A 23,206-nucleotide genomic window follows, 5' to 3' on the forward strand; every position below is an offset into this window, starting at 1 on the left:
GCAGGCTTATGCAAAGGCTAAAACGTAATTTAGAATCTAAATTACAATTTAGCCTTTGCTTATCAAAATGTTCGATAGCATGTTATAATGTTATATAGATAACATATTCATTTGTAGACCTGGCATCCTATAGTTATTAGTGACTATTCATTTATGCACTGAATACTTAATTATTTTTAATTATAATTAATAATTTCTTCAATGGGGCGTGACATGTAGGTGATCAACACTGTTGAGTTGTTAGGGAAGCCCAGATTTGCTTTGATAGCGGCCTTAAGCTCATCTGGGTGGTTGGGTGTGGTGTCTCATCTTCCCCTTGTGTTTCACTTGCTTACTGTAAATCGCTCTGGATTATGAGCGTCTGCTCAATGCCTAGTAAACTTAATTGTATACAAAGACTTCCAGTTTACATTTCTAGTGCCCAGTTATCTCCAGAGCCCACTTCGTTTAGGTCAAAGTTCACCTACATACACACCCTAAGTCCTGATGTGGATGCAAAAAATAACTTGCACGCACGCACGTATGCACGCACTTGAGATACAATTGTTACATAAATGCACCATTTACCATTCAGGTATTTGCTATAAATTGTATTGCCTTCCTGAGAATTTGTAGTAGGTGCCCCTGCTTGTGTGAATGGACAATTCCCTATAGACCTTGTCACTGGAATTGTGTTGCTAGGGAACAGCTTGTGGGTCCGAGTTTATTTTCTGTCAGCCTCTGATATTCACAAACAATGCACCAGGAAATAAACTCGGACCCATTTGGAATGTTTATGATGGGGAGTGTGAAAAGGTCTGCTGGTGCTGGAGTCGTGACAAGAATTCATCAATTCAAGGTCTAACATTTCTTCTAGAATATATAGTCTTTAAGACCATGAGTTCATACAGAGTCAGTCATAGCGTTTATTGTGCATAAGGTTCTGAATACGAACCTTATGCACAATGCGTTGTGAAAATCAGACCACTTGAAGCTATATTGTTTGTTCCAGGCTCCAGCAAGCTGCTAAATATTAGTGTAATAAATATGACCCAACTGTCTACCATTATGAGATTACTCATGCTTTTATGATGTTTTTATTTTTATTTTGACAAAGTTCCACTTTGGGACAATAAAATTGACCCTTTCCTCTTACCAACTCCAATGAGTCATCACCATTGTTTTGGACTTGTAATTGATGGAGAGGAGAGTGGGCAGGAAAACAAAATTAGACACACAATTGGTATAGAAGGAAGTATGGTGGAGGGGTAGGGCTTCCAGAATGTATTGTGTGTGTGTGTGTGTGTGTGTGTGTGTGTGTGTGTGTGTGTGTGTGTGTGTGTGTGTGTGTGTGTGTGTGTGTGTGTGTGTGTGTGTGTGTGTGTGTGTGTGTGTGTGTGTGTGTGTGTGTGTGTGTGTGTGTGTGAGAGTGAGAGAAGAGAGCAAGTATAGTATTGAATAAATGCGTCTAGAGGCAGGAATCTTAAGATGCATATCCGCCACCGTATTTCCACACACGGTTGTGTGATTCATTGATAATGGGGTATGGGCCATTTCATATTTGGATATAGACTAAAGATAATTGCAATGGGTGAACTACACTGTAAAATCCTGACTGGTGGCTTTTTTTTGTGTGAAAATGATCTCGTAAGAATGGTTTGAAATGCACATGAATGACCAGGATTTAAATATGTACACGCTGCACTGCTGCAGTGCCGGCATAAAAAGGAGTAGTAAGCAGGGAATGGCTTCGTGTAAAGAAATGTTTGTGAATTAAAGGAGAATTCCATGCTAGAAGGCTTTCTTACCTTTCTTACCTTTCTTTGTAGTTGTTACGTCCCCACCAAAGAGGTCCAGGTGTTTTTTTGTGCAAAAACTCCTTATAGGCTATTTCCCCTACCATAAGCCCTCAATGAATTGCATTGAATTGAATGGGAATTGCATGGGGCTATGGGGTGTTCACTGTTGTGCTACTTCGCTTATTTCCATCTAAATAAGTATAGTAAAGTGTGCCGCTTGGGATATTATTTACATTATGAAGAGAGGAGATATACAAAATAATTATAATTTTGAGCGATGGAAATAAGCGAATTAGCACAACACCCCATAGCCCCATTCAATTCCCATTCAATTCAATGCAATTCATTGAGGGCTTATGGTAGGGGAAATAGCCAATATTGAGCTTTTGCACAAAATAACACCTAGACCTCTTTGGTGGGGACGTAACAACTACAAAGAAAGGTATGAAAGCCTTTTAGTATGGAATTCTCCTTTAACGAATTAATGTGCGTGAGAATCAATGTGGCAAATAAGTGAGACGAGGCATGTTAGGATACAGTAATGTGTTTCTCCAATACTGCAGCTTTAGTTTCCATGTAGTTCTTCTACACCTGGTGCTACCAGTCACTCTTCTTTCATTAGCTTAATGCTCAAGATGCTCTGCCAGCCCAATCCCTTTACATTGCTGCACTGAAATGTGATAGTACTTTAATTATATCTGGCCTGTGTGTGTGTGTGTGTGTGTGTGTGTGTGTGTGTGTGTGTGTGTGTGTGTGTGTGTGTGTGTGTGTGTGTGTGTGTGTGTGTGTGTGTGTGTGTGTGTGTGTGTGTGTGTGTCCTTGTGTCCTTTACGGGATTGGATAAGCGAAATCACACTCACTTCCTGAAGACAGAAACTACACAAAAAGAAAAGTAAAATATTTGGTTAATGCCCAAAATATACATTGCATATATGTTTTCTTTGTCCGTTTGTAGTATTCTGCAAGTGCGATCTTGTGTTCAAAAATCCAAACCAGTCTCTGCTTTGCTGAACCATCAGATGCAGGTTTCCACACCTACTAAACATGTTTTTACAAAGGCCATTAAAAATAATCTCTATCGTTTATATCACAGTAAGTGCAAATCCACTCTTCCTCTGTTACTCCTCTATTCCTACCCGTCTCAAGGTGCAGGGGCAAAATCCCAGAACGAAGTTTAGCACACGGAGATCTTTGTCTTTTGGATAATGGAGCGCAAACATATTAGCATAACAGCTTTTTAGCTTAATGCAATATATCCTGTAAACATTTGTTTTCATGTAAACTATAAAGTGTGTCTTTAACCATGGAGCTGTTTACAAAACTGTCATGTAACCCTGTTCTCAGAAGTGCATCCTCTACTACTGCACTTGCCCATGCACCTTTTACCGATGCATCCCAGTTGAAACATTTCCTGGTAACTCTATTCTCTGGCATTCTGATGAGTCTATTCTGCCTTATCTCACACGGCTCCCATCCCATGTCCCCTGTTATGTAGAGCGCCGAAGTCCTGACGTCACTCGCTCATCTCCTGGTTCATGGAAGTTTTTCTCTATGGAGATTAACTAGTGGTAATCTTAATGCCGATATTGACGTCAGACTTCGGTGCTCTATACAGGACCGAATTTGTGCACTCCAAGAAAATACCATATAGGACTATTCAGCACCATTTGTCCTTTCACATTTGTGTTTGAGCCCTACGTATATACCTGCCATATATACCATGACAGGAGTAGGCAGCATATCCCAGATCACCCAGCTGTTTAGTTTTGGCTATTATACCACCTAGAGCAGAAAAAAACGTTTCGGTCAAAGACCGAAGAAGGTCTTTGACCAAAACGTTGCCTAAATAAATGTGTGTGTGTGTGTGTGTGTGTGTGTGTGTGTGTGTGTGTGTGTGTGTGTGTGTGTGTGTGTGTGTGTGTGTGTGTGTGTGTGTGTGTGTGTGTGTGTGTGTGTGTGTGTGTGTGTGTGTGTGTGTGTGTGTGTGTGTGTGTGTGTGTGTGTGTGTGTGTGTGTGTGTGTGTGTGTGTGTGTGTGTGTGTGTGTGTGTGTGGTCTGGTCTGTTACCTCTTAAGACACTTCTATCCATGCACTTGACTTTACAGCCAGTGGAACGTGTCAGACTATGAATCACACATGAAATACATGTTTATTGTCTCTCAAGGTTCATGGTTGACTTTTGCTCGGCCATACAAAGGTGCATATGCCTGCTTTCTGTTGCCCTAACGCGCCCTTATTATATGTCCCCTGACATTTTCAGGAAAGGTTATATTCTTAACCAGTGCTGTCTATTTTATTAACAGTGGTGCACAGGATGAAAATGACGGCATCTCTGTACCGCCACCAGCCAACGACTTAAAAGTATCCCACCAAAGGCAGATGTTTTTTCACATTGGTTCCATAGACGTAATTCGTCATGTGAATTTCTGCAAAGATATCTGCAAAAATAAAATAGAAATAGGTAGACTTAAGTCTGACCTAGCCATTTTCACTTGGAGTTCAAGTCCAATCCAATTGATTTGCATAATGTACAACTGTCTAATTATAGATATTGATATAGGTGTCAATATAATGTACATCATTTTCTATCACTAGAGATATGAGCATACACATACATCAGTGAATGGATATACTAGGCCTATATAATGCATAACCATTGTAATCAAGGATACGTCATGAACAAATTAAAGGTGTTAATGTTTACTGCATACAGATAGACATGTTCATTTCATGGGGGAAATGTAATTAGTCAATGGCAGTTACAGTTTCCCAAAATAAACTTTGAACACATTTTTTAAATAGAGCCATTATTCTACGGGCTGTCATTTCTTTATGAATGGATATACCCCTATGTACTGTATATTAAGTTGATGTGTGTGTTTTGGACAGGCTTTGTTTGGATAAATAACTTAGATGATAAGGAGGTTCTTCTGCTGCAGCAACACATTCATGACAGATTACACCCCTTAGAAATGTACATACAGAATACTACACTTTCATAGTAGCGGAGGATCACTGAGAGCGGAGGATCACTGAGACATTTTCTTTGCTTCTGCGAGACAGGCTGGCACTGTGCGATTAAGGAGGTTTTAGTTAGCCTACATAAAAGAAAAACAATACATTGATTGACAACACTACTTTATTCCCCGAGTGGTACTGTACATTACGATGATGATCTTCAGTGCTCACTGAGTCACACCATAGATACTGTAGATGTAATCAAACAGCCCCAACCTGATAGTCTATCAATTGATTGTTGATAAAATATGAAGTCATAATTTTCATTAACGGTATGGGCAAGACTGTTTGACTGACTGTTTAGGATTATGTTCATGTAATGTGACAACTCAGAAAATTGTCATATTCTGTACAAATGAATGTGGACATTACACCAGTGGGTCCACAACGCGACGTGTTGTGAGCTTGTAGATGGCTATTTGAAGATGTTTTTTTCCACTATTAACTCACTGCCAAGGACGTCTTTGGACGTGTTTTTTTTAATCAGAGGCACTCACTGCCAATCATGTTTTGGCAGCATTCAGGCTTGGGCCCCCTTCAGTGGCGTGCACAGACATTTAGAGGGGCAGGTGCTCAAGTGAAAAAAGGGCACCTTGTGCAGCGCGTGGAACCAGCTGGTTGCCTTAACCCATTTTGGGGCGGGAACCCATTTTGGTGTTCGCATTATGGTATGCTTTAGCTATTGAAAAATAGCAGATCTACAAGCTCATAGCGCGCCACGAGCTTGTAGGTCTGCTAAAAATAATAATCGAAGAACCACTGACATAGAAACATAGCTTTAGATTGTGGGGGCCTAAATAATATAGTAGAAGCGTTTTTATCAAGAATTGATCAATGTCACCATGGTCCACACACTACACATTGCCAAAAGGGCAGGTGGGTGCTCTAGCACCCCCTAGTGTCGCACCCCCTAGTGTCTATCTGTGCACGCCACTGGCCCCCTTGACATCTTGTCAAAATTGGAGTATACAACTTCTGCAGACACTACTGTAAAGTGTGAACCCACCCATCTTAAACGAGAATGCTCTCTAAATACTAAAGAAATATCTGCACTGGGTTTGTGTCTGCGCCATTGTGTTTTTGCCCTCAAACATCACAACTGTTTTTCTTTTGCCCCCCTTCACCCACACAGGTGAGAAGGGTAAGAGATATTTACTACAGTTACAATTCCAGCAGAGTGAGAGAAAACATCTCATCCTTCAGAATGTATATTCTGCCACCTGTTCAGTTTGTTAGACACTGGAGAAATTGAAGCAGCTGTGTCTGTGTCTCGCCATACAGCCCAGTCAAGTTGTCACTGGCAGTACTGGCACGCAATATATCGATAATATTGATGGTGTGATCTGCGATTAGATATAAACTGGAATTCTGCCTAGCCCTACTGGCAGCAGTAATGAGGAAGTCATGTCCAATTTATTTCTCCGCTCTCCCGTAAGGGAAGGCACTTCCTCAGTATCCCAGCCATTTCACCTGCTGTTCTTCCATCCCATTGAACACAATTTGGCTCTCCTCAGTGAAGAAACCCCCATCCATGCATTGGCAGGTGCATGGGCTTGATTTGCCCACTAAGCATTGGGCACACAATGTAAATAATGTAATACAATGTGATAAAATGCCACTAATCATAATTATCTTACCACCTCCTTATCTATCCTTCAATGTTTTAAATTAATTTTTATTTTTATTTTTAATATTTTGTGTAAAGCACTTTGTATTGCCTTTTGTTGGAATATGCTAATACAAATAAACTCGCCTTGCCTTCACAATCCCCCCTCTCTCTCCTCCAGGGTCATTAGTGGGTGTTGGTGATGTCATTTCCCAGCAGCTGATTGAGAGGAAGGGATTGGCCAATCACAGTATTCAGCGGACAGCCAAGATGATGAGTATAGGTTTTTTCTTTGTGGTGAGTCTCTCCACTAGGCTCCTCTCCCCTATTCGTTGGTGGTGTCTTCGTTATAACCATATGAGTTATAATCTGGTATAGAAACAATATATTTTGAATTTTCATGAGTTACATTTAAGTAACTTCGTGACTCACAGTGCTCTAATACTGGTATAGCCAACTCAGAAATTAGAAACAGCTTTATTGCCAGATACATTTTGTAGCCTATTAGGAAACTGAAAACAAGATGATCCATAAATACTACTAAAAGAGTGCTAACAGAGTGGCCACAGTGGCCTTTCTCTTTGGCACCTTGTGTGACTAGTGTAAACAGCTCTTTGATACATGCTATTGTACCTCTAATAAGTACCAGTCCTACTGTAAATTCAAAACCACATTTCCACTATTAAACCAATCTTTTTTGCTTGGCTCTTTTAATTTAAAGCCAAATAAAAAGGTTGTATTCAAAATATATTGGTTTATTGACTCAGGAGTCATGTGGCAATGAACAGGTTTTGATATTCCATTCCTTTAACTAATTGGTGAGTGAGAGGGGCCTATTTAAAAGAAAAACATGACAACCAATCAACTCCAATTGGAATTGCATGTTGACGAGTCTCAATAGTCTATCCACCTTTTTCCCCGCCAAGGTACTTGTGTGTGTGTGTGTGTGTGTGTGTTTTGCTTCCTTCAGGCAGTGTTGCCATGTCTGCTTATTATACGTTTTTTTCTGTAAAGTCACGTGCAAATAAATTATTGGTAGTTGCTGGTTGATGTTTTTTTGGGGCTTGATTCTAAAGTGTACAGTAGTTGCTTTTGGGCTTGCTTCCTAATGTTTAAACCAATGGTTCCCACATTTCTTCAAGTCAAGGAACCCCAGATTAATATGTAATTGTCCACAGACATCCATCTGAAAATATTTTGTGACTTCTTTATTAAAATGTTTCATTTTCTTTTTTTTATATTTCAATTTATTCTCAATGTGTTTTTAAATAACAGATGTACAACCTCACAATCTGTCGCTGTGAGCTTGTAGATCAGCTATTACAAATTTAGCTTGTTAATTTTTACCTGGCCACTTGTTTCTCTTGCAAAACTGGCAACATGAAACGTGAAAACCACAATTTACTTAGTCCTAGGCAACCTAGCCTGGGGGAGATATTCACTCCGTGGCACACCCCATGGAGCGAGTTATTTCTAAACCCATTCTTTATGTTTTGACAACAGCAGAAGTCAGTCTCACCTAGCAAAATGACATGTTTCTTTTTTTATATCTATTATCAAGTTTTGACGTCACAGCGTCTCAATGAAAGTGTATTTATATTTTCCTAATCGTCTTACAACACAACAACAGGCTATTGTTATTGTCCAAGGTTCCATAGATAGACAACATGTCAACATTTGTCCTGGAAACTAAGCTCCACTGCCACAAACAAGAAGCCTCAGGCTCACAATATTCTATTTTTATTTATTTGTTTCATGTTTATGTTTCTCTTGTTCATAATCTTACTGTTTATTTCTTACCATTGAAATTCATTGATTTTAGTGAGATTTGTGTATTTTCTGTAACTGGAGTTTTCAGGCTGAGCTGCCAAACTAAACCACAGCCCTACTGCTCACAGAATGATCACAGTTGGGCTTATACTTAGAGGCTTCGTGCATGCATGAAGTGAGTGGCAAATCGAGTACCAAAGTGATTTTAACGTAGTTTAACGTTGTTTAATGCAATCAGATAGGACTTTGGATATATGGACTGTCAAGGCCCGAATGTAGTTTTCTGCCACTCGGTAGGCGTTCCCGCATAACTTCCGCTTCCGGGTATGATGATGATATCACACGCATGCGCCCTCTATAGTTTGTAGATCAGTATCAGTATTATATTATTAAGTATAAATCAGGCATTATGCATTGTTGTGAGGTTGTTTTCCTCTGACTTATATGAGAGTCTTTCCCACACCAGGGTCCAGTGATAGGAGGCTGGTACAAGGTCCTGGACAAACTAGTCGTTGGAGGCACGAAGACTGCTGCCATGAAGAAAATGCTTGTTGACCAGGTGAGACATCTGAGTTGTCATTGACCAGATTGACATGACAGACATTTTGCTATTGTAGATTTGAACTGTAACACACCTTCATTCTGTATGTGTACAAAACTACTTCTGAGCCTTCTACACCTTTTGGAAACTCAGGACTAGTTATGCACAGAGCCTATTGTCCACTTGCGTGATGCAGTGGTGTGCGGCTGAACACGCAGGATGTTAAGAGGACAATGAGTCTTGCATGTTGCCCTCTGCCATTGAGCAGATTACATCTCGTCTGGAGAAGAGAGCAGGTTTCTCTCAGCTTTCTCCCATCTCCAGAATATGATGTATGAGCACCCCTCACTTCACACGAGTGTGGGTTACAAATGTGCCTTAGTACAATAGAAAGATTTGGAATTAATAATTACAAAGACTAAATATAGACTAAATAGACCATAATAATCCTCATAGCCATGTTATTCTCTAATAGCACAGAGGTTTGTGCAACATCTCACATTGTGTGTAAATTAACACAATCCCCACCAATAAACGTAATCTACGTTAATTGATTAGTCTCGGCAAGCGGCAATACACGTAAGTTACGTTAATTCAGTTTTATACATGTTTTGATCCGATCTAGTCAAAAGGCTACTCACATTAGCTTCGGATGGCTATCTGTTGTTAGCCATAACACTGGACTGCGCCATCTTGTTTTGCACGTGCACCCACGCTTTCAGTCTCTTTTATCTCCAATTCCCCGTCCCAGGCGGCATTCCTGGTCAAAACAACGCTTATTGCACGGAGCATAGCGGTCGCTCTAATGGCGCCGCCCTGTACTTCTCATCGGCTAGCGAGAGATCAAAACCTAATCCGACAACACAAACAACCTAAATGTTAACATCCGGTTCCGATCACGGTGTTTTGTTTCTTCAAAATAAGGGTTGAACAGGGGGAAATCCTGGCATATAGTAATCATTCTTAAATTGTCTGGGCTGCTCCAGTGCTGCCTCCTCTCACAAATACACACTAATGTGAGTATAGATACTGTAGTGTACATATTTAACACTGAGGATAAATGAACATTGAGCATTTTACTGTGTGTGTTTGTGTAGGTGTGTTTTGCTCCCTGTTTCCTGGGCGGCTTCCTGTGTATCTCAGGAGCTCTGAACGGACTGACACTGGAAGACAATGTTGCAAAGCTGAAGAGGGTGGGATGTCTTTGTTATATCACTCTTGTCATATTGTGTATTTATTTGAATTCATACAAAGCTTTACAAACGAGCAGTACTGAGAAACATTTGTCATTACGTACATAACCACTGAAAACCTACTTATATATTTAGTAGACCCCTCTTCTCCTTTTTTCCCCTTCTACACCAAATCTCTTTGCCGAATATAGCTGATCTACAAGCTCAACATCGGCTGTTTTTGTTGAAAGTTTGCCCCAGTTCCTCCTACTATAAATGCACCACGTCTCTGTACGTGTGTATGTCTGTATTCCACGTAACTCGACTTCAAATTTCACACACACGTCCCACACCACCACAGGGAGTGCAGTGCCTGGCCTAAGTCGTTGGGATACACCGTTGTCCAAAAACACCACAAAAGGCTCTGGTCAGGCTCTGCCAGTGGACCTAATGAGCCTGTTGAATTCCCAGCCTCTGCCAATTGATTGCCATGGCAACCTCACACCTGCCATTTGATATTTGATAACCTGGACCTTTGCTCTCCGCGGTCACGGAAGTATCGGATACGACCCCACTACTTTGCACTCTTCAGACACAGGCAGACAGACATACTGTATACAGAGATCTCCATATGGGACACAGACAGACGTTTAAAACGGGTGCTATGACAATGGGTATTGCATACTAGGTTCCCAACTTGCATCGTTCCACAACCTGCTGTGGCCACTAATTCCAGGATGAAATTATGTGATTGTGAATATTGTTATTATATTGCCTGCTTGATCCTAAGGTATGCACATCTCAATATTCTAAAAGTAGTTGGTTTTTAATCGCTTATTCATGGTGGTAAATGTTATCTGTTTGTTGTATAGGAAAAAGTTTTAAATTATTTGAAAATAATAGGCTACAAACTCAAGATTGTGGTGCAAACAGGCTGGTATGCTTTGGTGATTGAATGGCACCAATTCTTGACAGAATGGAAATCTTTGGTCGCTCAGATATTTGTAAGACCAGCCCAGTAGTAAGCTCCTGGGGCATAACACAGTGGTTCTCAAACTGGGATCTAGGGACCCTCTGAGTGGTTTGGGACATGTGCTGTCGCTAATGAAGCATTAGGCCTTTCCCCCAGGAGACTGTCCTCATTCTCTCAACCAGCTCATACGTACATAGGAAACCACCTGACCCATGTCTTTCTGTCTTAAACCATTTCCTGTGATGGATGGATGGGAGAGGGATGGGACTGTGGAAATGGCAATCTTGGCTGACTACTGCTACTCTGTCTCTTCTCTTGGGCCCGGTACTGACGTTGTTGGTGCTGGCAGTTCGATGCCCATTAGTGGCGTCAACTTTGGCTGTTCAGACTTCGGTCCCCTCATTAATTGTTGTCAGGCTCTGGGTAGCTGGCAAGGCCGGTGTAACAGTGTCTTGGCTGGCTGTAATCGTGGGTAGCTGCTGCCGTTATGTCTGAGGTGGAATGCTAACATCATCTGCTTTGTTCTGGCAGTGATCTAGAGCTATTGTCACAGAGCCCATAGGGAGACCGTTTCGCCTGCCCAAAAAGAGTTGATCTACAAGCTAATAGTGCATCGCAATGTGATGTCAAACTCTTAATAGAAACAACTACAACATACCCTGATATCAGATAGACGTAAACAGACCAATATTATGATACTTGGACAGACAATAGACTGTACTACTACTGTACTGTACATATGCATTGCATGACAAGTGCTCATGAAGATAATGTCAGTTAAAGTAATAATGTAATTACGATTCCTATTCATTAGTTTACTGGAGTTATTGGCTGGCGATGGTAATTCTTTAATTGTCAGTTATATTGTGAAATAATAAAAACCTGGGAAGAGACCAAATTCTGTCAGGTATAAATGGACTACCACTTAATTAAAAAGTAATTTTAAGTGTTTTGACTGTAATCTATCTTTAGTTTTTCACATGTGTGATGTAGATAGATTAGATAGATATTAAGTAATAGAATAGTCACAAGTTGTCAGTCTGGTTATTGAGTTGAGTTCAGCGTGACTGAGCGGTTGATCCCAGAGTGCTAGAATAAAAACATATTACATACATATTAGCTAAAAAAAAAAGCACTTGATCATCTGCTCCAGTGAACAAATAGCCATCCAACGCATCTACTGTGTAAATGTAGTCAAAGTCACACCCAGTTACTTTACTACTGTATGTAGTACCTACTAATGCAAAAGAATACACCAGAAGTTGATTTGGAATCTTTACTTATTCAAATGCAAAAAAAGAACAAATACATTAATGGAACAATGTTTTTAAGGGTAAAGTCGATTTGAAATCTTTCAAATCCAGTGCAATAAAAGAACAAATAAGTTAATTCAAGTGCAATAAAAGAACAAATAAGTTATTGGCACAACGTTGTTAAGGGTAAAGAATGATTAAATCATTCCAGTACTCCTTCCCTTTGATAGCGATCACACCTGTCCCTTATTTCGTCAAGGTGAGCGCCTCGTTTAACCTCCAGGAACTTGATCTCTTTATTGTCGAAATGCACATAAACCTTCAGGTCGAGACCTGGGAGCAGAAGCTGGAGCATGGATTTGTCCTGGATGTTGTAGTCGGACAGGAAGCGGATATTGTTGTCCAGTCGCTCGCCATGGAAAGCGAGCTTCTGAATGTTAATGGGGATCTCCCATTCCAACTTGAGTTTGGACTTGAGATGCTCAATGGTGTCACTTGGCTCGACCTCCAGGGTGATCTGCGTTTGACAGGTTGTCGTCTTTACAAAGATCTGCATGGTTGCACCTTAGATTACACACACAAAAGAAACTTTTTCAGAGGCCAGGAAAAAAAATATTTAACTGACTAAACCGGTATCTATGAATCGTCTGATACCTGTGCTATTCAGTACAGGTGACAATCATCTCTAGAACGAGTGCAGTACTTTCATCCGATGGAGCATTGGTCCGAACGACAACCTACCTCCTCCCTCACCCTAACCCTAACCTCCCCCGGGGCAGACACCTAAACCTAACCGCAACCCTCTCCCGACCCGCAGAGCACCTCGGAGCAGAGCATTGACAGCTCTGTCGGATGATAGTATGCCTCCCCTCTAGAACATGGTTTTTCAACGTGGGCCCATCAAGGGTATAAATGGACTGTTATGGGTCTATGGATTTTTTTCTTCTTCTTTGGGACCCCAATCTACACTGTACAATTCTCAGAGTTACAGACCCGCAAGGGTCCATTTGGACTCGGTGGTCCTTGATCCTGACGTTGAGAACCATTGATCGAGAAGGGAACTAGAAAAAGTGCCCTTCTGGGCACAGGTCTCCACCAGGATTTCTTCCTCAGCCTAGTGGGAATATGCATGCACAGTTTAATCGCAATCGGACGCTGTGTTGAGGAGTTTGGCGATTTGTACAAAGCGGGCTACTCCTGAAAACTGTAGGAGCCAATCGTGGCCAATCAGGATGGAATATGAGAAATCAAACAAACCTGTCTTGATCACATGACTATGGAGATCATGTGTACCGATTTGCATGAAATTTGGATAAAATCTGAAGGAGTAATAATAGAAAATGTGTTTTACATATGTCGGCCTCCTGGTGGCGCTATAAAGAGCAGATGTGAAAAATTCCAGGAAAATGTTTTTCCTTGGCCTCTAGGGAGTTGGCATACAAAGTTATCCACAGATCCGTGCAGTTAGAGGTAAAAACACTTTTCGGCCAGTTATAGCGCCACCTTGAGGCTGAGTTGAAATTGTTCATGTGGCATTTCGTCCTCTGCCTAGTGGGAATGTGGGTGCAGAATTTCACGGAAATCACGCGATGTGTTCATGATTTGCAGCATTTTGTTTGAAACGGAGCACTCCTGTGAACTTTGGAAGCCAATCTTAACCAATCAGGATGGAGTCTGAGAAATCTGAAAGACCGGTTTCGTTGAATGGCTCTAGAGCAGTGGTAACCAACCTTTTCAAGCCCAAGAGCCCATTTATTCCCAATTGTAAGCCAAGATCTACCACTAAAACGTGTTAGAAAAAACACTTGTTTTTTTGCTATTTCTGACAGGCTCAATGCATGTGCACACATCCACACAAAGACTAAAGCTTAAATTAGAATAAAAACTTATAGTAAGTTATATTATCAATGTCAAATAAAATTAAGACAAATGTATTAGAAATAAAAAATATTAGGACAAAAATACAAATAAACTTCTTTGAGTTTTTTTTAAATAAAACAAAATGCAAAGGACATGAATTGCACAATATTTTGTTTCTCATTTCAATGAATATTCACATTGGCAGAAGTTCAAATGACATAGGCATAACATGACCATATATATTTGCACAGATATGGTGACATACTCTCAGGGTCAGCCTAGCCCCTTTCGGGACCCTACATAAAGCTTTTCTGAAATTGATGAGTTTTATGTTGGGTCCCTGGTCATAACTATATTTTCGTATGGGAATTCCGGAACGCGGAAGTAAAAATGCTCTCTAAGATTGAATCTGCGCCGTGTGACGGTCTTTTTTTGCTTGAGTTATTCTGAATTCGGGAACTTTAAGTACCTATACATACCGCTGCGAATATCTCCTGTGGCGCGGAAGCCGTTAAGTATTTTTAATCTTTGTTTGACCGATTTGGTCGCTTTATTTCTTCTTGTTTGTTTACCGTTTATTGTACCGCCTCCCGGTGTGCGGTTGGCTTGTGCGGCTACGTCCCTGCCTCTGATCTGCTCTGTCATAGCTATAGCGCCACTAGCTAGCCAGATAGGCGCTACAATGAGGTGTCAATAAACAAGGAAGGAAGAGAAGAATCAAAGCGACCAAATCGGTCAAACAAAGATTAAAAATACTTAACGGCTTCCGCACCACAGGAGATATTCGCAGCGGCATGTATGGGTACTTATACTAAACATATTCAGAAACGCTCACACGAAAAAATGTCGTCAAAGAGCGCAGACAGGCGCTAAACATGTTGTTTATGTTTAAGAATGGCTGCGTACCAGGTGGCATGGTAGTGGTGCAACAGGACCCAATGCACTGGGTCGAACAAATGTCAGAAACTTCAGTAGCATTGGGTTCTGCTTGGAGGGCTAAGGGTCAGCCCACCTTTAATGAGACTGCTGTGACTGCACTTTATCTGCAAGCGTTTTGAAATCTGGTTCATATTTAGTGATTGCCAGTCTGCGGGTGTCATTAAGATGTGAGTCAGTCATACGAGTTCATGATAGCATCCCCGACACGTACGTTGAATACTAATCTTATTTGTAAAGTTTGAACGCCAACTTTTAACCAAACGTGGGAGAAACACTGTGCACGGCTGCACGCACAAATAAAGAGTGCACTCGCGCACGCACATGACGGATTATTATCGATCAAAACAATCCTTAGCGTCGCTTACAAAAGCATGTGTTGCACAGCATGAATGATAAGTAATCACCGACCTGGCTGGATATATCAGTGGTCCATATCCATTGTGTGACCTTAACGAGCAACGGTAGGCAGCCGAGTAAGTTAACAGCTAATAGTAAATTAATAGTCTACTGTAGCTGTGTGTCAGATGTTCTGTCTGAAGTAGTCAAAGCCAAGGAGAATGTTACAATTTAATTCACAATCGAGCATCTTGCCCTGCATCGAATATCCCATGATAGAACAGCAGGATAAAAACGGAGCTAAGCGTCAAGCCCTGTCTGGACCCACTTCCTTCAAAACTGTGGCTTTCTTGTTCCAATAGTTAGAATCTTCAACTCTCACTGTGTCATGTTTTGACAGCGGCACTAAACATTTTGACACTTTGTCATAGTGATATTTATCCAGCCAGGTCGGTGATTACTTTTGTAAGCGACGCTAAGGTTTGTTTTGATCGATAATAATCCGTCATGTGCGTGCGCGAGTGCCGAGTGCACTCTTTATTTGTGCGTGCAGCCGTGCACAGTGTTTCTCCCACGTTTGGTTAAGTTAAAAGTTGGCGTTGGAACTTCACAAATAAGTTTAGTATTATTTCAACGTGTCGGGGACGCTATCATGCTGCGTTCACTCTGACGCTCTGTGCTAGTGTGCTGCCTGCGAGGGGAACAACAGACACACAGGACACAGCACATGAGCACAGAGTGCTAAAAGGGGGAGGGCCGATGGCGGTGCGGTGGAAGCAAGGGGAACAGATCTTCAAGCTAAAATGCATCGAGCCTCTACACGTTGTTAGCTTGTAGATCTGCTCTTTTTTGCGAACGACATTCTGCTGTGTATTGGCAGTGTATAATTTGGCTGACACTTCGGGATCGACTTGAAAGGTTCCCGCGAGCTACTGGTAGCTCGCGAACCCCTGGTTGGTTACCCCTGCTCTAGAGAGACTGTGTACCAATTTGCGTGATGTTTGGACAAAATCTGTAGGTGTACTGTGCAAAAACTTGTTTTGCACAAAGCGGCCTCCTGGTGGCGCTATAACAGGCCGTTCTGGAAAGTTTGGGGCAGAGGCTCATCGTTGGCATCCAGGGAGTGTGTGTGCAAAATTTGGCATGGACCGGGTTAACTGTGGCCGAGACACGGACGGACGGACGGAGTGCAAAACATACTCTCCCCCCATGCCTTCGGCCTGGTGGAGACAATTACCGTGTATATAAACCAACTTGAAGTCAATGCCTGTCATACACAATGTTGTAATGAAAACTGAGCATCATTTAAGAAGTGTGTTGTAACTTACCTGAACATGCAGTGAATATCAGCAACAGGTACTGTTGTTGTTGTGTGTCTCTGGGCTGTGTTGTGGTGACACCCGAGACGCTGGAGATGGTGGTTTCTGTTTAACATATTTGCCATTATGTCAGAATGCAATACCAGATGATTGACTAAATATCAATGTAGTCATAATCACCCCATACACAAACAGGATCTGTGTCATCGTTCAATTAGATGTACAAGCTCACACTGATTTAGAAGGCATTTGTAGCCTCAGGTCTTAATGGGTTAACTTCCCCAATGGAGCTAAAAACCACTTTTGTATTAAATTAATAATCCATTCATTCATTCATTCATTCATTAACAATTGCTATAATGTCGATGTACAAACATTAGTGAAACTAAAAAAAAAGTTAATGTTGGATCCTCATCTACAGTGGAACAGATAGATGGTGGCAATCTGAGCTTTAGAATTCACTTTTACAGTAGGGACTCATTCAGTCTGAACAGAGCTATGCATAAGGAATACACTTACAGCAGTTAGCTTAAGCAGGCCTCTAAATATGAGACTAGTGTACATAAATCGAAAATATAAACAAAGGCAGGCAATTAGCCCAATGAGGCTAGCATGAAAGTTAGCATTAGCATAGTTAGTAGTTACATAAGAACTTCAAGCATAGCTACTAGCTAGCATTGTTATTAGCTTAGCACCATGTAATGGTTAGCACTGATCACCAATAAACATCACTGCAAATCAATACAATAAGCTACTATTTGTCCACTGTCCACAATAGTTTGGAAATATGATTAAAATAATTTGAATTATCTAATTATAATACAAACTTTACCAACTATTTTCAAACTCACCTCTCATTCAGTGCACTCTCTACCTCTGAAGCTTTGTGTTAAGGACCAGCTAACCATAAAGGAAATGTATATATTAGCTGCCCTGAGATAATGCCAAACCTAATAGACAATCTTTCTCTATCTTTCTCTGTAAATGTTTTATGTAATAACTCACTATAGCCTAATGTATTTTTTCTTTCTTTTTCCAATTCTTGATTTAATAACACTGCTAGATACTGCTGTGGAAACCTTTACCCCCCCCCCCTGGGTAAAGGTATACAAGAACAGGCACATATCAAGACAGTTCATGAAATTCACTTGATTCATGCAACTTGAATGCATTTTAACATAAATGCCATAGAATATTGAATCAGATTAGAGCTACCCAATATTGTAGGCTATTCTAGTTTACTTTAGAGCCATGCACACGAGGATTTCAGTTCAACATTCAGTTTGCACGTTTGAGCAATACGTAAGCAATACATTTACATCGATATTTTGCTTGAATCAGCAGACTGGAGGCAAGCTTGATTGACTATAGGCCTACAACACTTCAATTCATATCATTCCATCCCGAACCGACTTAAATTCGCTGTTTCGAGAAAATCCAGCTATTTTATTTTAAAGAACACCAGTTTTATGTCATGAGATTCCATCAACCGTACGTACGTCTGTAATACAGGTATCTCGAGAACTGTTTAACAGACCGATTCGACGCACACGTCACAGACGAGGGAGTGCAGTGCCAGCATCGAACGGAACAGAACCACCTAAAAGGCTCTGGCCTTGGCCCAAATGAGCCAATTGATTGCCACGGCAGCCCTAGCCTTAGCTTGATTTGGTACATTCCCCACACCTTCCATTTGAATAGATTTATAGTAAGTCCACTTTTCACAGTCAGTTTGCACTCTTCAGACATTCTCTACATTCTACACAGATGTTTACCGCTGCACAAGGACTTTCCACAACTGCCAAGCCCACCCATATGCCCATATATGGGCATGCCCATATATGCCCATATACTGATAACATAATTGATCTCAATATACAGTAGGGGAATAAAAGGGACATGGCCATCTCCATATATGGGCACAAAACGGGCAACAGACAGACAGTTAAAACGGGTGCTATGACAACGGGTGTAATGGGCATGTATTCCCTATTTTCATGTAGTAAGCAAAACAAAACACACCTTTGCAGGATAGCCGTTTTGCTCTACAAATTATTAATTTTTGTCTCCACCAGGCCAAAGGCATGGGGAGAGAGTATGTTTGGTGACGGTGGCTCAGGGGTAGAGTGACCGGATTGGAACAAGGTTCCCAGTTCGAACCCGGGCTCCCCCAGAGTTAGTGTCGAAGTGTCCTTGAGCAAGACTCTGAACCCCTAATCGCTCCTGATCGCTCCTGATCGTGCAGGTTGGTGCCTTGCATGGTTTCCTCCGGCATTGGTGTGAATGTGTGTGTGAATGGGTGAATGTAATGCACAATCTCTGTAAAGCGCCTTGGATAAAGGCACTATATAAATGCACCATTTACCATTTACTCCATCCGTGTGTCCGTCCGTCCATATTGTGTGTGTGTGTGTGTGTGTGTGTGTGTGTGTGTGTGTGTGTGTGTGTGTGTGTGTGCGTGCGTGCATCCGTCTGTTACCAGCTAATCTCCGGCACCGTTAACCCGGTCGATGCCAAATTTTGCACACACGCTCCCTGGATGCCAACGATGAACCTCTGCCCCAAATTGTCCAGAACGGCCTGTTATAGCGCCACCAGGGGGCCGACTTTTGAAAAACATTTGTTTTGCTATTACTCCTCCAGATTCTGTCCAAAAATCCCGCAAATCATTACACACCATCTCTATAGTCATGTGTTCAAGATGGATTTGTCCGATATCTCATATTCCATCATAATTGGCTAACATTGGCTTTCAAAGTTTGCAGGATTGGCCCGTTTTGAACAAAAAGCCTCAAATCATGAACGCAGCATGCAATTTACGTGACATCTTTCACAGACTTTCCTACTAGGCTGAGGAATATATCTCACCCTTTTCACATTGGCCTGTTATAGCGCCACCAAAAGGTGGATTTTTGCAAAACACATTTTTGAACAAAATGCCTCAAATCATCCAATTGCCATCCAAGGCGTAAGAAGAAATGGCACCCTTTTCACATTGGCCTATTATAGCGCCACCAGGAGGCCACATCCTGACCTGCCCTTGTGGAGAACTGTGCCCAGAGGGGCACTTTATCTAGTTATTAATAGTTTTTTTTTTCATTATAAATTATTTATGAGTTTAGAGATCATTTTGTGAGTCTAGCCCACAGCAGTTTGCAATTGGCATCGAGCCTCTAACGTCAAAGGATCTACAATAATTGTGCAACCCCCACCCACCCCCGCTAGTGAAAAGGCCAAGGGCATGCAGTGTGCCTGATGGAGACCATACAAATTAATTACTTGGCTTTTTATAGAATCCACCCAAGACTGTGTGTTGTGATTAAGATCCCAATAGATGAGACACACCTTTTCAGGGGTAATCTTTTTTTTTCTCTTTGTAATCATTGCCTCAAATTGATGCTCAACTTGCTTGCTTTACCTACCATGTAAAATATTATTTTTAACACCTAATTTATACTTGGTTGTATGCCATGTGCGTCTAAATAACAGAAACATCTAAATACATACAAGAAATATGGGATATATATCAAAATCATCCTCTAAAAGTAATCTAATTCTCTGTAATATGATATAAAACTACAAGGTACTGAGACCCAATATATGATCTCCAAAGAGTAGGAATAATTAATAAGGATTAGGATCACCACACAGTAAAATCCTTAGTGTTACGGCCCGGGTCCATTTGGTTCCATTTGTACACTGTTGGGGGTTCAATTATCCCTGACAATTTTACAGTGCAGCAGCAATTTCAGCTCAGGTGGCATTGTACCTTGTTTGCTCATAATTATAAAAACAGTTACGCCCCAGCAAACAAACACCAGCAGCAAGAAAATAAACCCAAACCCTTTGGAACATTGACTTTGTGTTTATATGTCAAGACACGTTGAGCTGACCTTTAAGTCGATAAAAGAGGACATTTTGTGAGTTAGGAATAGGATCAGTTTATGTAGGTTGTGTTTGTCTCGTTTTATTGTCTCTTTGTGCGTGTTTGAATTTGGATTAAGGTACTGGAAAATAATTAAATTCATGTTTTATTTAATCAATGCATGTAAATGTTATAATTTGACAAAAATGTGACATGCCCTTCCAAGCATCTCAAAAATAGCCGTACACTGTAGCATAGCAATGCATTTTGCATGCAAGTGTAACTTTTTAATTGAATGGTTTCTGTATTGATACCATGAGGTGTGTGTATAATAGTACAGGGCATATATGTTAGTCTACGAGGCATAAAGCTTACTGATCCATAACTTCAAAGGTGAAATGGTACTGTAGGTGTTAAATTACTACCCTGCCAACCCTGCCGGTGTAAGAATATCACACGCATACTGTAGTGTACACAGTAAAATCAGTCGTAATTTGACTATGGGTCAATGTTTGCACTTTCTTACCCTAATTTACTTTACAGTAGCCAATCGGTTTTTGAAGGTGCTAGCCCCTCCTATGCCCAGCTTTGTGTGTTTGTGTGAAATCATAGCGATGATTTTATTGGCTGAGCACGGAATTGAGATGATTTGATTGGCTGAGCAAAGTACGTAGGCCTATTGAGGATTAGAAAATCACACCTGTGTGAAGTGAGGGGCGCTCTTATCATCTTTTTATTTTTACCCTGACATACCCAACCGACAGTACCTTTTTCTCACCCAAGATATCGTCAATAGCCAATAAGGGCACATTAAAGGGTATCATTATTTGTGTGCAACCACTCCATTGCACAGCTATGTGTGTCCTGGGTCTGTCCCTGGGTCTGTCTGTCTCCGGGCACGTGCCTCGTGGACTGGATGTTCCGGGGACCCCCACATGGTAACTCTGTCATTTCTCGACCGTTTCGGACGTGGGGCGGCTCGCCGGAAATGGCCCGGCCCCCTGGCCGCGTTCCTGTGGGTCTGGAACTTCCACGGCCCCCCCATCACGGGTGTGATTTTTACCTGACAATACAATGACTCAAACTTAATACGTACAGGTATGTTTTACGCAGAGTTGGGTGCAACGAGTAACGGAAAATCTCGTTACTGTAACGACACTACTTTGGTCGGTAGCGAGTAATTTAACGACACTACTCCTCCAAAATTGATAATCACACTACAGTTACTGGTCGCTTTAGCGCTGCAGTTACTCGTTATTTAATTGCGTCATGTGGCTGCTTTCAGCAGTGTTGCTTTGGACTTTGAGAATAATGCACACAACGGAGATGAGTTGAACATGAACAGTAATGGTGCGCTGGAGTCGCGGTTTTAGACCCACCTGTCCTCCTCCCACCTCAACCTCTGGCAGTCGAACACAACCTGGTAAAGAGCATAAAGAAAGATCTTGTGTCCTTATTAGGATTATAAAGATTTGTTAAGTGGTAAATTATGTGACAATGCGACAGGCAATTTTATGGAGTAACGCAAAAGTAATGTAACAAGTAATGTAAGGCATTACTTTTTTCAAAAGTAATATGTAATATGTAGTGTATTACTTTTATGAGTAACGGACCCCAACTCTGGCCTGACAGAATGCCTGTTTTCTGTGATTGGTTAGCTGATTTGCTCGCTTACAAATTACGTACATTTTCCCTTCAATGTCAATGGTGTTTAATGTTTTGAATTTACGTCATAAAAAGCGAATATCTGATGTCATTTTTCCGTTCACCGTCACTTGAGATGGACGGGGACAACATTTTGCAGACATGTGACCGGAATTCTCCTACCGTGGTCAATGGAAAATCTTGAGACGTGTGGGGATAATAGCTGTTGTGCCAGTTGTGATTGCCCGGAATGTGATGAAGTACAATTGTGTTTGTGCAGACGCCCGATAAAGACGGTTGCGCCAAGGTGCATTCGAACCCACGACTTCTGTGGTGGTGGACAGGCACTTTATCACTGTGCCACCAGAGCACGCTTCTTACCCTAATTTCAAATATGGACCTGTGAGGGTTTTACCATGTTTTCAAGTTGAGGAAGCAGCCAGTTCATAGGGGTTCTAGATAGGACTAGGAGTGGCGCATGCATGGAGCCCCCGTTCCTCCCTCCATGGCCTTTTAATAAATCATAAGACTGGTGCTTGGAAGACGGTAGTGGTGACATCGGAGACTAACAGCTGATACCCAGAAGACAGGTGGGTGACAGTTTAAATGCCACAGGAGAATGGATGTGAGTGTAGGACAAGAGGACAGATGACCGCACAGTAATCAATTAAAATCTTTCCATACATGCCCAACTGTGTTGTGGTTAAGAAAGACAAGCATTTCTGGGAGCACACATATGGTCAGTGCCACTTCTTTGCCTTTTTTACTATTTTGAGAAACGTTTTTTTGAGGGGGCGCCAGCCTCTCTATATCCAGCTTTTAGTAACCGTCCACAAACTTCGTCTTAAACAAACATTAAATTCCCATTGACAATGGATGGAGAATTCTATGTCATCGTGTCTGAGAAAATATGCATATTGTCTATTTTACGCCATGATTATGTATGATGATGAGAGCTCACTTCACACGGGTGTGAATTTTAATAGTTTAAATAGCCAACTTACAATCTCACGTGTCGATGACGATCGGCTAGTTGAATAATTTTAATTTATGACGCAAATTATTGATGTCTTTACAGGACTACACAGATGCCTTGATCGCAAACTACTATGTAAGCTTTCCATATCACATT

General features: G+C 41.3%; 1 protein-coding gene across 2 annotated transcripts in view; it reads left to right on the forward strand.

Annotated features, from left to right (window-relative positions):
- Positions 1–23,206, forward strand: part of mpv17 (mitochondrial inner membrane protein MPV17) — a 28,368-nt gene that overhangs the window by 3,815 nt on the left and 1,347 nt on the right. For both annotated transcript variants that reach the window (XM_083790130.1, XM_083790129.1), the window contains exons 3-6: positions 6,584–6,699; positions 8,639–8,731; positions 9,811–9,906; positions 23,153–23,185. In XM_083790130.1, the coding sequence (XP_083646256.1) occupies positions 6,584–6,699; positions 8,639–8,731; positions 9,811–9,906; positions 23,153–23,185 (338 nt within the window). The remainder of the gene's footprint in view (positions 1–6,583; positions 6,700–8,638; positions 8,732–9,810; positions 9,907–23,152; positions 23,186–23,206) is intronic.

The sequence above is a fragment of the Protomyctophum parallelum genome (assembly GCF_964188405.1).
Source record: "Protomyctophum parallelum genome assembly, chromosome: 19".
In the NCBI taxonomy this organism is placed as follows: domain Eukaryota; kingdom Metazoa; phylum Chordata; class Actinopteri; order Myctophiformes; family Myctophidae; genus Protomyctophum; species Protomyctophum parallelum.